A 16658-nucleotide genomic window follows, 5' to 3' on the forward strand; every position below is an offset into this window, starting at 1 on the left:
TTCAAATACAGGCTATGCGCAAATGTTTGTGTGCGTTTGTACGCTTCAGAGTGTGTGTAATCGATGATTCAACCCCAAGTATATGGACGGCATAAAGCAGTGTGGATTTCCTATGCGACCCCATCCTCTTTGTGTTTCCTCACACACTTTCTCATATCCTCCTCGGATGTGCTGTGCTTGTTTGAAGAAACGCTTGGGTATTTCTTGCCCTGTATTGACATGCATGCTGCTGTCTTCATCATGGTCCATATAGTATCAGCGCATTGATGCGTTATGTGTTCTGGATTCTAAAAATCTCTTCCAAGCATTTAATCATTGAGTTTCATTTTCAGTTGGTGCACCTCACTTCTGTCTCAATAAGGTCTACTTCACATTCTCTGTAACATCCGCTGGCGTCTTCTACTCCCCTCTGAAATGACGAGAGGGGAGCCTCGCCCAGCTGAGGTATATGAGGAGGAGATGGAGCTGTCCTCAGCCCTAATCTTTTACAGATGCTTCAAAGCCTTAAAAAAAAACAGTACTGAATTTTACACATGGTAAAAAACATCTGCATCTGGCTGTTATTTGCACCAGAAAATGATACTATCAGCATTTGCTTTCCATTGGACATATGCATTCTCAGATTCATCTCTGATGGGCAGTACTGTAGACATTAATAATGCCCGAGTGGGTAGAACTTGTCATTGCCCCATTGATGTCTGCCCACAAACATGGAACATCATAAGTGTGCTTTTCCAGGCAGTGTTTCTGAACCAAAAAATGTAATGGGTAAACCTTATTTTACAAGCTATAGCACAGCATGAATATGGTAATGCTACATGCTAATAAGCTGCTAACTGGAAAAAAAGGCTTCCTTGGAAGATGCTGTAATGTGGATTTAAAGAGATAGGGGGATTTCAGAAAAAAATGATGTGGGAGTGACTCTGTCCAGACAATTTATCAGATAATATCTGAGTCAGGGCGCTAAGAGACACTTGTCTCAATGTGTCTTCAATTTTATCAAAGGAACTTCTATTTAGTGGAGTACTAAACTTAAAGTGTGACGGTTTTACTAACATTATCTGGCAAACCATTGCTGTGATTCTAGGCAAAAAGAGAGACTTCAGAATTTCTGTAATGAATGGTTAAGGTTGCTGCAAATATATACAAATGAATGCCTTGACCTGACATGGGAAGAAAAAGATGATGCCTTAATCTATCCAACTCATCCCCATTATCTACTGGCACTATTATTCATCCACCACTGAATCCATATTTAAACCCCATAATAGGGTTACATTAATTCCCTCCCTATGTAGAGAAAGCAGTTCTGTCTTCCCCAATATTTAGTAGTTTAGTTTAGCAACTGAGTAAATAGGAGCACATTTCACAATGAAGATGCATGGTTTGGAAAGATGATTGGCTCTCAAATTTAGACTACTATGAGAAAACTGATTTCACTGTCTAGTGCATTAGCACCTACTAATGCATTGAAACTTAAATAATGCATAATCTGTAAACTTTAATCAATTTTGCTCAGCTAATATTTTGATTTACCCTTGGCAAGATAGCTAGTACCAGTACTTACAAATAATACTGTGCATAATTTCCAAGGGATAAGATTCTACTAAATGTGAACCTAATTGCAAATATATATTATCTTTACGATCCATCATGGAAAGCCAAATCTTTGAGTGTCTGAAATGAAAAAAATCCCACCTTGCTATTTTTCATTTTAATGTTGTACATTTTAATACTTTCAAGAATCACACCATGAAATATTTTTGCAAACTATTGTTTAATATTCTCGGTGTGAATGCAGCACAAACTTGTTTTCTTTTTGAAAACGATTTGAAATAAAACCCAATTATAGGTGTCCCAAAAACAACTTCAGTATTGCCTCAGACTGCATTTATAGAAATGATAGAAATGATCAAGGCTCTGAAACTATTTTAGGTACCTTTCGATGCTGGTAAAGTACTTGGCCTGGGCAAACTCTTGTCTCTAGCAAGATTTTTTTTTCATTAAACTCAAGTCAATGTTCACATTTGAAAATAACCAGAGCATTAATCTGAGTGCCTAAGAGTTAGATGTGTTTCTGCATGGTTTGCATATCTGGCCATAGAGCCGTGTGAGGGCAGCCAGAGCCAGCCGAAAGGACAGCCTCACGGGATCTATCATCACCCAACACAGCATTCACACAGTCGTGTTGGATGAAGGCACCTTTGATCCTTCCGCTTCCAGCCCCTGCGCCCCATCCATGTGTAGTGTGCCAGTGGCCAATACACATCAGTTTACTTCGGTTTTGGCCTTGCTCACGTTTGCCATGTTAATGCATTTCGCCCCGGGGTTTTCAACAGTCATTTTGAAGCATGGAGAGGAAAGACAGAGAGTCTGGTAGAGGCAGTGGGCAGGGATGTGTAGTATACCTGTGTCAACTCCTTGTGACAGCTCTGATCACACAAGAGAGAGAGGATAGGACGAGCACCCGATCAAAGGCATCCACCTGGCATCTGTCACGAGAGGATAGCAGCCCCCGGGTGTGTTTGTGAGTTAAGTGAGGCAGGTTTTTATGCAAAAGGATGGCAGCATGGGAGGGAGTTCTATCTGTTTCTGGAGAGAGGACAAGCAGCCGATGGATTAAAGGGTTATCTTTATGTAAACGTGGAGACGGGAGTAATGAGGAGAGAGGGCAGAGAGCAGGCAACTGTCAGGTAGGGTGAAGAGCTGATCATCCTGACAGGATGGAGAAGGATTCAGCAGAGCATTGTGGATGCGGTGCAAAGCATATCGAAGGATTGGCCTTTTTTTGAGTGACAGAACAAGAAGGCGAATTGCCACTAGAGAGATATGAGGTTTGTTGAAGCAATTTAGTAATGAAATATGAGTGGCAGCATAAAGATTAGCATAAAGAAGTGGGATTTTGTCATTAATTCTCTCATAAATTCAAATCCAGAGTTATGAAGGAAATAAAATAGCGGTCAAGTATTTAATTAACATAAAAATCTTAAAAAGCTTTCAGTTCAAAATACAGTCATCGCCTATACACACATACAATTTTTAGCTGGAATTTACTACATGGACATGCAGTATGTTCCCAGTACTAGTGACTAGACGCACTCAGTAGTGCTAATGTATCATTGTAGCAGTACTCAGGGCTTATATGACATGTGTCCATATTAAAGTATTTGAATAGGTTTTGACGTTCGAGTGAAGCCACAGTGAGTGAGGCTTCCGATGAAGATTTTTATTTTTCTAATCTTCGCTGTGAATGGATGGCCTAACTTTTATGCTGTTTAACTGCCACAATATGCTTTTGTGGAGGACAGAAGCTCCATCTTAACAATACAAAGTTAAGTAGCCATTAGCTGCCTTCGCCACAGGAAGTTACCGTGATGGCTGTGGAAGTGAATCAGATATCGCTCTGTGGTGTTGGCTCTTACAGGCTGACACACAGTGGATCCTGTGATCAATGATTTATGGAGTCCAACAGTAAGAATGCTTTATGTCCACTGAACTGTCTGGCTACTTTACTGATAAACACGGACATGCAAGAGATTACAGAACATCTCAAGAGCGTTCATTTTAGGCCTACGCCAAACAACCATGCTATAGAGTTGAGTGAAGCTTCATAAGAATAAGTCTTAGAATAGAATAGAATGTGCCTTTATTCGTCCCACAGTGATTGTGAAAATTAGCTTGCATTCCACTACCGAATAATTGCATTAAAACTAGTGAGGATTATGTCCCATTCTTCAATACTGCCGTGAATCGCACCAATTGATGCCCAGACCAGCTGTAGTCATGTGATGTTAGTGACACACTCAAAGATGGCTTGTTGAATTGTGTCAAGAGACAAGAGACAAAGGCATATTTATCCAATATTTGAAAAGGAATGGCAAGTTTAGAGTAAAATAATTTCAGTTTTTCATAAAAACAGTGGTATTTTCAATGGGTACTTTATGTTAGAGGTTTTTCATAGAACAGCGAACAATCTACAATATTATGTATACATCTTCATTGGTCAAGAATATTAAAATCAGTATTTCATGGTCTTTTCATATCTTGTTACTTCCTTGAGTATGCTTGATGCTTGGACATGTTTAAGCGTTCCTCACCATGCTCTAATAAAAACGGTGCTGTGAATATAACTCAACAACAGCCGGTTGGATATGTTTTTTCTTTTTTACCCTTCAGAATGTATTTAAATTCCCTTTTTGGCAGTGTACCATAGCCTTCAGTGATAATTGGAATGTCACTCACAACATTTACTCAGTCTGGACTGATTGTCTGTCAGCCCCAGATGAAGACCAGTGCTCTGAGAATTGGAGGTAAAACATTCCAAAATTCGTGCACGAAATCCTATGACCCGCCAGTTTTTACATTTCATTAACATCATAAGAAAATAAATATTTCATTCTGACACAATTAACTATTCCCTTTTCTGCGTATGCCTTTTCTGCAGGCCTTAATTACTGTAGCTGATTGGATTTACAGTGAAAAGGTCACTTAACATAGATAAGACCACTTTGTCAAACCATCGGCAATCAGACTAATGACCAGCCCGTGTTGTTATAGTATGTGGATGAGTCATTGTTATCTACAGATCTTACCCATGCTGTGTGTACCTCGGTATAGAAAGAAAAAGAACAGAACAGATTACTGTCTAGCTCCCTGGTTACTGTACATGTTGGCATGGCAACCAGCAGAGCATGACTGTATCAGTGATGTTGTTGACCGGTGTGATTACTTGGCTGGCGCATTTCTTTGCTTGTGTAACAGCACAAGAAGCACCATGTTCCTGTTCTCTCTTGGTCCTTTCTTATAATCTCAAATTATTTGGCATATTACTTTACACTACACGTTATAGGCAATCTGCAGAGAAGATGGTTTTATAGCAGTGCTTACAGGTAACATTGAGGACACGTCGAACCTGCTTTAATTTATTATTTCACGTCAACACTAAACTCCTTGATAGATAAGAGGTGGAAAATTAATCATTAAATTATTATTCTGTTTTACTATTTTAATGTCACATTCCAGCATTTGTGTTATAATGTTCATTCCTGGAATGAGAACATCAGCTTTAGGAGCCAATGTCACTTTACTCAAAGTTGATTATTAAGGTTTTGCAAGAGTTTCTATTAATAATGTGAACGGCGAGTACGGAATTGACCAATTACTAAAACGTATTAAACTATAATGCCAGGCGTATGAGTTGCTTTCATGGAAAATCATATGAAGGGATAGTTTCCTTGCATATTAGCATGCAACTTAAGTGATGTAGACTTGTTGTTGGGTACTCTCTTAATTTCTTCTCACAACCAATCAACAATTATAATGTGATATTTTAAATTAATGCAGTCTTGAGGCTTTCCAGATCTTTGGTAGTCACTTCTTCAACCCCTATTTTTTAACCTTTGTCATTATGACCGTGAATATCACCCTCTCTGTGTCATAGGACCAATACAAGTTATAAAGTTTTTCATGTGCCCAGTGTTGTGTATCGCAAGCTGTAGGTAAAGTAGGTCAAAAACAAACAATGACATAAAAAAACAAATGCAGCTGGGTCAAGGTTGCACTGTTTATTTGCTGGTCTTTGGAGCAGAGGTGTGTTATATTACGTAGCAGGAGGTGGTAAAGCCATTGGCTCTTTCAGCCATGTTGTGTTGCTTTAATTTGCCTCTACTAATAGTTGCAATGTTGGATTGTTCAAATCGAACCCTAATGGTTAAACGTGTGCTCAGTGTTTCCTTTTCAACCTCAACAATCACATAGTTCAAGACTCAATTTTTACTACGATCAGCTGATATATTAAAAAATGTTCAAATCACTGTTGACATTATGTGATAGAGGAAAATTTGCAAATAAACAGTGTATGAATTTCCTAAAAATTTACTGTCCAAAGACAAATCATCATTTTTGGTATTTTGCACCTAAAATGTTAGCTGCAAATTCACATCATTCGTAAGTCTCTTTTTTTAAAGCAGGGGAAACTAAAAAAGAAACCAATGTTAAAACACATTTTAGAGTCAGACAATAAAAAACAATATTATGAGTTATGTGAGACTCTAAGAAGAATATTAAACAAAATGGTGGACAAAATGGGGAAAAGACCATTGTAATCGAAGTTTATAAAAAAATACCAGGTATGAGCCAAAGAAACCTTATCATCATTAAGAACACAGAAGCAAAGCACTGAAAACCCAACATTTGAGACACAACTGCAAAGAGACTGTGTATTGCAAATCCTTGCCTTTGGCTTTGTTTTTCCTATCACAGTCAGCAGCTGTTATGTAACCAATTGGTCCATGCATATGTGTACACACAAAGGGCACTCAGACAAAGACAGTATTTATAATATATTCAATATGACAAAGTTGAAATGAGGCAGCACTGAGGACATCAACAGACTGGTCGGTTTCTTTTGAGCTTTCCTGTAACATCTCAGGAAGTGAGCTTGCTGGTAATGCCTTAAGCCTGCAACCAATGAAGTTTATTTTTAAAGTACCCTGTTTTTAATCTGAAAATACAATCGCTGCTTGGTAGGTTTTGTATGGCGATGTGGATCTTATTATTGCAGCAATTCTTCATTTTGTAAAATAACACAAAAAAGCTTTCTTTATCTATTTAGAAAAAGTGTTTTTGTCTGCCATGGTTTTTTCAGGCTGCAGGTTGTTTGGGAATTGACAAGGTGATTAGTTTATTCAACTAATTATCTGTTTGACCCGGTGGCACAAGCAGCATGAGAGAATTCTTAACACCACGTTCCAAAAATCGCCATGTAGATTTGTGCAGGTTCTAGCACCTATATAGGAAATACCTGCAATAATTGTTTAGAGGTCAGGTCAGTGAGAGAATGCTGTTTATATGCACCAGTCTTATACCATGGCTCTGCTGGTTCATTGTCTCAGACTAAAAAAAAACAAGCAAACATGCAGGAAATCTCTTGTTCTTGGTTGATTGGAGGCTAATTTTAAGGCCTCCAAAGGAAGTTTGACTTCACTTTACTGTTCGGAAGTGTTTCAAAACACAATGCAATGTGGGATCAATGGAATATTCCAGCTTTCTAAGAGTATGTATGACAGTATTTTTTAGGAGAAGCTCTACTGTACATGTTATCTTTCAGTTTGACAGACTGTCAAAGAAGCCAATTCAGTTTGCTGTGTATTTTGTCATGTTTTCAAAGGGTTCAACCTCAGCCAGACAACAGTGATGCAACAACATTGCTAAGATCCTCCTCTCACTTCAATGTTGGGCCAACATTGATGTGAGAACTGGCACAAGACCTTAAAATGATAAATATATATTTTTAACCAATAGCTGCTGCACTAAAGATTCCAACCTATCAGAGACCTACAGAGAGGCAATTGTACCTTGGTTTATTTGGATTGACATACTGTAAATGTTGTTTTTATAGGCCTTTGACATTAGTTGAAGTTTACGACTGTCATAATTTCATTTGATTAACAGCTAACTGCTCAAAATTACATCCGGGTGTTTTTCACATGGATAATTCTATCATCTCACTGTGAGGTGGCATTGTACCAATATGTATAGCTCCTTATCTTAATCTGTTGCAGATTCCCTTCCCTTACCTTCCCAAGCAGGCATGGCATTCCCTGGGATGTTCAAAAAAATTCCGTCTTAAAACAGATTGTCTACTTCAAATATTGCACTTCACCTCTTTTCATATCACACTGGTTGAAAATCCTATACCTGACAATATGCAACTTCAGATATCAAATGTCTTATTGGGAGTGATATTTTGATCTGCTATTGATCTGTATACTCATAATGTTGTTTAGGAGATTTCAAGGAAGGCTTGGAGACAAGTTCTTCAACACATTGCATGTCAAAGCAGATCTGTTTGTTGTAACTAGACCACAGTTAGCCTAATCACTCATCTCTTCTCCGTTATTCATTATTACATTTAGGAATCCACCTTGACAGCAGCGGATAACCTTACAGTGTAGATTACATATAAAGCTGCTGTAATATATTCCCACTGGAAGGCTTTCGCCTCTGTAATTTGTTGACTGCTAAAGAGAGTCTGATACACGGCTATACTCTTTAATGCATTTATAAACACGAGCACACATAAACACATATTTCCTCATTGCTGCCTTGAAAAAGAGTTGAGAGTGGTACTCAGGGAGGGATAATTACAGATGGCATAGAGTTTCTTGCCCTTTGCCATGTGCAAACAGCATTGAGCTGAGGGAGTCTGCTGTCTTCTCATGTTTACACCATGGCACTACTTGGCAGCTGGGTTACATTATTGTTGTTCATGGAGAGTGTGTTTGAATGTCTGGTCTGCAGTGGAAACTTGACAAGTGGGGAGTCCTAACACCACAGGTTAATGTATGAGTAGCCATTTTGTCAACATAGCCAAGAATAGCTGCACCACGGTGATTTCATCTTTCCTTATACCAGCCTTCTAATACTTTCGTATGCTGACGCAGAAACAGCGATATACTCAGTGTACCTCATTTGCCAGTGCTCCAGAGGCTCAGTGAACTGGTGATTTCTGACATCATGTGCTCAGAATGTGACTGGTTGTAGGTTGTTGGATATACTGTTAGTATGCATGAGTACCATTTGCCTCAAGCCTCTGCGCATGCACTGTATATTTATGGTTATGCATGGTTGCATGAAGCAAGGGTTTCCTGTGCTGGGAGATGTTTTCGTTAGAGGATGCATTGTAATTCAATCCACTTCCTTGAGTTGGCTGTGAAACATCATTGTGAGCTCTTCAGCAAAAGACTGGGGAAAGGGAGGAATGATAGAGATAGCAAAAAAAGAAAACTACAGAAAACTCTGTCATTCAGCTCAAATAAAAAATGTGAATCAATTGAAGGAAAACAGGCAAATTAACAGAAAATAGCCCCTCTGTATAACACCTCAGTAAAAGGATTTTATACTATGAGCCAGAACAGACTAGGTGCTCAAATCAAATTAGTCTGCCTCCATCTTGCCCTTCATGGAAGCATCAGCATTCGTTATCTTTCCCTCCTTGGCTTTTTTTTCTTCTTCCTCCTTTTTTTTAACATCCACCATCTGTCATACGTTAATAGGAAAATGCAGTAAGTTGAATTTTACCTGCAACGATGGAGAAAGGAAAGGAGGATAGGAAGAGGTGGAGGAGCAAATGTAGAAATTGAAGGTTGTGCAGGGCGATGATAAGAGGAGAATGACTGGATTTGCCTCGTTTAATTGAAACAAGCTCGGTGCCTCTTGTTATTCTGTCCTTGTACATTCCTTCACTGTATACTAAGCAGAGCACTGGATTGACAGAGTGGCAGAGAGACTGAAATGAAGCGAGCGAGCGAACGAGGGAGGGATGCAGAGGCTGCTGCGAGGAAAGGAAGACAGCATAGGCAGGAGGTGGAGGTGGGGTATGCCGTATCGTAAATGTTCAGAGGTTAGGGTACCAACATCTGGCTGTCTCCATGGTAACTCTTTGGTAACCACCAGGTGCTCAACCAGCGAGGAGCAAAATGACTTCTTCCTCGTTCTCATTACTCTTGTCAATCAGCGTGGTAATTATTTATACTGCTATAAAGCAGGTCATTATAAAGCGGCTGTTTATTGTTGGGGCTGCTGCTGTGTGTTTGCATACGCTCTTGTAGGGGGTTGTATATGATTTTGACATTGGAAAAAACAAAATCACAAATTCATCTCTAGGGACAAGAGCAGCTGTGAATTGTGGGTTTCATTGGTTTGTTGGTCGTGAAATATATTTCCTGTGATATTGGTCATATGCTAATGTCTGCTCTGTGTGTATTCACAGGCGTATGTTAGTCTGTCTACTTTATGCTTAACCGTAGCTGATTCGATAACTCGTTTAGCAGGTCCCTGTTTCAATTCACCGACGTTAGCTCAGGTACATCAGTGTGACGGTCTCTGTATATGAGAATGTGTGTCAGTCAACTGATTGGCTTCAGTTGGTGCAGGGTTTTGTGCGGCTAACACGCCGGGCACATAGGAACACACTTAGAACAATGACAATCAGGTGTTCTTACCGTGCGCAATCCAGGTACTGCAATCCAGACGCAGACATAGTAAAACACACACATTAGTCGTTCACTTCAGTTCACATTGAACCAATATTAAATTAGACACATCATGCCAGTTATAGGCGGATTTAGCCACATTGAATATAGTGATGTCCATTTTCAATTTTCATGATGATCAACCAAAGGAATGGACAATGCACATGAAATATGAACCTAAGTAATTATATTTTGTATATATTTTTAATGTTGAATGTGATGACTTATGTGGTTTCAATTTTTATCAATTTCTCCACTATTTTGTGCTATGATGTCATCATATAATACTTATCATTAAATGCATGACCAATGTTCTAAAACTCACTCCAGATTGGCATGTTGTATCAAGATATAGGTAGTCTTTTCTCATATCAAATGATACATGCCATCAAAATTTCTGTAATATGGAGGGAAAATTATTTTGGCATTACACCTCATGGTGTCTGTATTTAATCCTATGAACAAGCAAGAATGAAAAGTCTCTTTCATCCTTTTTTGCAATGACAGCTATAAAACCCTCTAAAGCAGTAAGGATTTTTTTTTTTCAATTAGAATCCCACGTTAAATATTGTGGCATTGTACAGCACTGTAAGAACATAATAACTCAGGAAAACTCCAGTGGCTACATCCAGACTGATTGAATTATTTGGCAAAACTAGAAGGTTTTAGCAGCATTTGATGTCCAAAACCAACATATTGTTCATGTTTTGTTGACAGTTTTTCCTTAATGAGAGCTGAATATAAAACGTCTAGATTCTCCCATGAAAATGCAGAAATTGCAGTGTTTATGCTGCCAAGCATAAACAGAGAATATGTAGTGTCTCTAATTTTTGGCTAAATGTTAGATCAGTGTAATAAAGAGGGGTTTGCTAAATGCGTCTGCTAAATGACTGTAATGTAATGTAATGAATTCTTCTCCAGACAAAAGAAGGATGCAAAGGAAAGAAAACAATTTGAATCGTTGGGGTGACAACCTGACAGAATGTCAGGAAGTGACAACATTGGAAACTAAAGACAGAGAGTGGATGAAGAGACAAATGTGAGGAGGAAGCAGGAGGTGGGGTAGTGGAGGAGGGGGTGACAGGGACACCCCTGAGATTTCTCCTGTTCTATTCATTTACGGAATTATTGACCTTGAGCCCGTGTGCTTGCCGATTCCTGGACTCGTTGTAACAGTGATTCATGCCAGATGCATGCATTCCTGGTTGTCACATATAGCACTAATGGGTTGTTTTTGTCTCGTTGCAGATAAACTTGAGGCTTATTTTGGTGAGCGGGAAGACGAAAGAGTTCTTCTTTTCTCCCAACGATTCGGCGGCAGATATCGCCAAACACGTCTATGACAACTGGCCCATGGGTGAGTATCGGATACCACATTGACTGTTACTGGCCTTGAAGTATCTTCTTTGCTTTATCAGATGAACCTGCACAAATGTTCTTCCTTTCGGACAGGCCGTTGTTAATTTAACAAACCCTTAAAAGACCTCAGCTGTTAATCATCTTTATATACTTTATCTTCATTGTGATGAAACCGTGAAATGTGACGCCATATTGGATGTGCTAAGTACCTAGATACAGGAAGAGCAGTCAGCTTTATTGTGCCCAAATGGTAGAATCTCAACAGTAGTTTCCTTCACAGCTCAAAACGACGTTCGCCATCTGACTTTACAGTGAGAATGAATGAATCTGCTGTAAAATGGTGGCTACAGCACTTCTGAAATCACCACTTTACTCTAGTAATATCATTCAGTTTGTGTGATAAAGTTTCAAAGTCTAGAAGCGCTGCAGAGATTAAATAATTCTCTCTCTATTCATGTAGCCAAGGGATAAACCAGATATGAGTTGTGAAGGTTTTTAATGTGCTTGCTCTTTCGGCCTCACAGCACAGAAGATTGTATCTGAAAGTCTAATGATTATTTTTTGCTTCATATACGACTGAGCAGCTTTTTCATAGAAATGAATGAAGGCTCCTCTGAGGTTATATCCAGATTCTATTATACATCCATGGTTGCCTTGCAGTGATGCAGCAACAGAAATATACTCAACTCTGCAGCCCTACAGGGCTCAAACGTGTTTTGCAGACCCGTACTATGTGTTTTTTTGGGGCACGGTTTCTGAAAAATATTCATTCTGCATGACTGTAACAGCTAAAAAGTCAGCAGGTTGTAGGTCAGAGTTATCAGAACGGTCAGCGGAAGAATTACAAAAGTTAGTAACGATAAAGAGCGAGTTCACTGTTCCTTTACAGTCATGCAATTTTCTCATTGTCGTAATTAGACTTGAACATCCAAAATTCCTTAATGACACGATCCACATACACAACTTGCATGGATAAATTTTGTTCTTGTAATATTTGCGGTTGTACTGCCCTGTAGCAATGAAATGAAGATCTAATCCACTTTGTGTTACTTGATCACTGAATATCATTTACTAATCATTCCAAAGAATTATCATTAAAAGATTACCATGAAAGTCTTCATCATTTACTTCAGTTAGGAAACTGAAGAATTTATAAATATTTGATACGGAAAAACACAATTAGATTTTAGAATGTATCGCTGAAGACTACACATTCTAAGTGAAGGTGATATTTTATTCATGTGTACATTAAAAAAATTATACTGAGATTCCGAGTTGCTTGTTCCAGCATTCTGCTCATAGTTTTTACATCCATAAATGATGAATAATTTGATTCAGCAACTGATATTTTTTCCAAAACGTGTTTCAGTCAGACGTGAATTTAAGAACTCAAAGTCTACATGAAAATAACCTTAATCAGTGCGCAGAAAAATTGTATTGTCATTTGTTAGAAATGGACAGGGAGTCAAGATAATTTGCAGCTAATTTTTTTTGTACATTTTTACATATTCCCCATGTTTATATGGTGCTGTCATGTGCTCTGCTCGCGTAGTGAGTGGGAGCATCTGGTGCCCCGAACCCTCTCTCTTCATGAAAGCTGAGTGGTGGGAATGCGATGGCGAGCCAGCTTTCTAATAAGTCTCAAATGAAATTGCGTAAGATTGGGTTTGGCTTCCTTGCAGCCACTAATGCTGAGCAGTTTTCATGGAAGTGCTGTGGCTTCGTCTTCAACCGGCACAAAAATGTAACATGATGTGAAAACATCAGCCTCTCAGATGAAGTGCAATAGAGTGTGTGACAAGGATAATCAGAAAATCATTTAAATATTGGACCTTCTCCTGTTTTATTTGATTACACAATCAATTGAGATTCGTCCCATCTGCCTCACCAGCTTTCCTTTCAAAATGAACAACCACAGAAGTCTAGTTATAATGAATTATGTACACGTTTCAAGCTCTGTTAAGTATGTAAACTGCAGCTTTTGCAGACGCCTGGGGGCGTCTTAACACATCCTAGCTGGATTTTGTAAAGCAAAGATACAGCAACTGAGCACCTTCACCGTGACGGTCAGTCGTCATTAACTGACAGCGATGCAGGATATATATTTATGACTGTAAGCCACATAACTCGTTTTGATCTTTAAATCTGAAATTAAGTTAGAGATAGTAAACAGACGTTAATCTTTAAACCTTTTATTGATTTACTTTAAACTCACTTGCAGCCTTCCTCTTAACCGGAAGATAACTTTACTGTGGACCATAACATCTAATCGTTGTTTATTTATTCTTGTCTTGATAACATTTATGACTCGCTTGCTATTGTTATCTATATTTTAAGAGAGACACAGGGTTTTGGCACATCATCACCTTGATTGACAGCTGTCCTGAAAAACTGACATCAGGGTGCTGAGGTTAAATGCTCTGTCTGCCCTCTTGGTGCACTTCCTTATTGTAGAAGTTTCTGTCTAATTTATGTGAAAATTTAAGATATTTGGTTTTAGTGGAACAGCTGAAGTCTTTTTTTTTCAGTTGTTGTATGGCTGTCAGTGGCAAATTTTGAATATCATTTTAGTCCATAGCTTATTGATTAGAATATACCACCTTTTATGAGTTCCAATCTTTATTGTATTTAACAAGAATCCAAAAACGTATTACAGATGTGTTTTTATTCAAAACAGTTTAAATGAGGAAAAAAATGGATATAGCTAAATGGGATGATCCTAAAATTTTGGTCCTGTTGTCCCTGCCGTAGCTAATATCACGATATGGTCTGAAGCCCTGAAAGTTGACTCCATTATCACTGCATTCAGGAATGCGGGATCACAGTAGAGACACCTTCCTTCTGGAATTCGCTCACTCCTCAACCACTGTTACATCAGTGCGAGAAATCCTTCTCTACCACTAATCAAGCACCTTTAAATCCCCTGACACTACTATTACAATAGCTGTTGCGGTTCCGACAAGAAACTTAAAAAGGATTCCTCATGCAGTGTGACTCTTGTTTTCCTCCACGTGAGACGCTGACATCCAGGGTCAGTTTCCATGGTGTTCCTACTGGATCTGAACTTTGTGAGACCTTGCCCGAGGCTTGGAGGCAAGTCCAACAACAAGGGCAGGACTCCACTTATATGATCTGCTTCTCAGTGTAACCGTAAAGGTCACTTCATAACACGTTTTACATCCACAATGGAACCTTTTAACTCTAACTTTTACTGTTATGTTCATTCCCGTGTTCTGACGGCTATGTATTCACATAAAAGCAATTTTTGGAGCTGCTATTTATTTAGTATTCATACTTTAAGAACAAGCCTGCATTTTAAAATTGTGATTCAGATCTTGGATGAAAGCTCTTCGCCAAAAACATTGGGATATGATCATTTGGCCAGATCAGACAAACACACACAGGCACACACACAGCCTAGCTGTAGACAAACATCTGGTGACCAGACTGCCGCCGTGGAGTTCCCTCATCTAATTCATTCAACTTTTGCGTCAGCTCTCCTCAAGCCACACCTTATGTTCCTGCCTTTTCCTTGTCGACTTTCACATCCTGTCTTGCATCCCACAACGGCCGTGTTTCATGGCCTCCACATAGTTACTTGAAATAAAGCCTGAATGTTTTAATCTACCCTCTGTGTCTCTGTAGTCACTGGCTGTCAGAGAGTGGCAGTTCAAAATTATAGAATCATCTTGTCCTGTTGTCTCGAACCTCACAGAAGTTCCAATCAACGTATCTGTGTGTGTGTTTGTGTGTGTGTGTGTGTGTGTGTCTGTGTGTGTATGTGTTTGAGCCTTAATACAATTAATATATGTCTGTATCCATGATTATTCTCCCTGCTTTTTGAAAACATCAGTTTTGACAATATGAAAAGAGAAAAATTGCTTTTTCCTTTTTGCAATTACCATGTAATTAATGTCCCTCTTCATTCTCTATATTGAATGGGTTGTATCTATGACACTGAATAGGACGTGTGTGAGATGGTTCATAGGTATATACCGGCAGACAAAAACTGTGAATCAAATACATTTAGCAAGTAAATGTGTCTTTCAGTGTTCATTTTTCTGTGAACTCAGTCTTTCCACCGTCCTCAAATCCCGTTTTTCTTTCAGATTGGGAGGAAGAGCAGGTCAGCAGCCCGAACATCCTGCGGCTGATCTACCAAGGACGTTTTCTACACGGCAACGTGACACTAGGAGGTGAAAAATCACACAGAAAACCCACTCAGTTGCGCAAGAAAGTGCACCTTTCAAAAAGAAAGAGAGAAAAAAAGGAGTAGAGAAAACATCTCATGTTCAGAGACATAGACATGCACACATAATCTCAGCAGTGTGTTACTGGAAAGTTCTTTACTGTTCTCATCTTTTTCCTGAGCAGCCGAACAGAGGCACCTCAGTGCTCTGGACAAGCCTGCTTTGACGGAGAGAGGAAATACAGAAAAAGAGGAAAGAGACTGGTCAGGAAAGGGGCAAGGCTGGCGTATGAGTAGACCTCGAGCAATTCAAAGAGAGACAGGCAGGCAGTGAGAAAAGAGAAGTCCCACGAGGGACGAGCAAAAGAGGACGTCTTCTTTTTGAAGCCGTCCACTTTGCCTCTGCCCTGCCCCTTCAGTTTTTTTTTCTCCCACTTAACACAATTTCGCTTTGACTTTGGTGCCAAAGGTCTGATGGGGTTCTGACATTCCCCAAGCCTTTAGCGCTCATCACATTACTGCTGTCTATCTGATCGCCCCTCTATCTCTGGTTAAGCAGGTCTGTGCGCAGTCTCTGATTCCTTGTGGTCAGATCATAACTCCCAGTGGTTTTTGTATGCCAACGCAGAAACCACACGCCAGCCCGCGCACACATACTGCACACACACATTAGTGGTTTTGAAGACTCATTGGCCAAATCAGACACAAAAAACCCCAACCCAAATTCAATGGATTTCCTCTCCTTTCCTGACAGTGGCCTGTTTCTATTAGAACAGGATTTGGAATCAGCACAGCGCTACAGTGACTGTATTGATTTGTATTGCACAGTCACATGTACTTGCAAACTGACACGTTTTCAAAGGAATGAATCGCGATATGAAGAATCCAGCTCTCTCTTTGAGCCAGAAGCACTTGGAAAGCTTCACAGAGAGGCTTGATTGACTCATTCAGGCCCCAATCATAGTAATTATGTAGATTACCTTTAGGTCCAATCACTGCAAAAAGGATTAATATCAGGCTGCAGATGTTTGTCAGTATCAAGGTAACCCCGATGAAGACCTCTATTGTTGTCCCAC

General features: G+C 39.3%; 1 protein-coding gene across 1 annotated transcript in view; it reads left to right on the plus strand.

Moving 5' to 3' along the window:
• Nucleotides 1-16658, plus strand: part of ubl3a (ubiquitin-like 3a) — a 36913-nt gene that overhangs the window by 16056 nt on the left and 4199 nt on the right. Inside the window, exons 2-3 of the mRNA XM_086176854.1 lie at nt 11283-11391; nt 15503-15589. Of these exons, the coding sequence (XP_086032980.1) occupies nt 11283-11391; nt 15503-15589 (196 nt within the window). The remainder of the gene's footprint in view (nt 1-11282; nt 11392-15502; nt 15590-16658) is intronic.

This window comes from Fistularia commersonii, chromosome 29 (genome assembly GCF_037954325.1).
Source record: "Fistularia commersonii isolate RoL2024-O1a breed Wild chromosome 29, RoL_Fcom_v1.0, whole genome shotgun sequence".
NCBI lineage: Eukaryota > Metazoa > Chordata > Actinopteri > Syngnathiformes > Fistulariidae > Fistularia > Fistularia commersonii.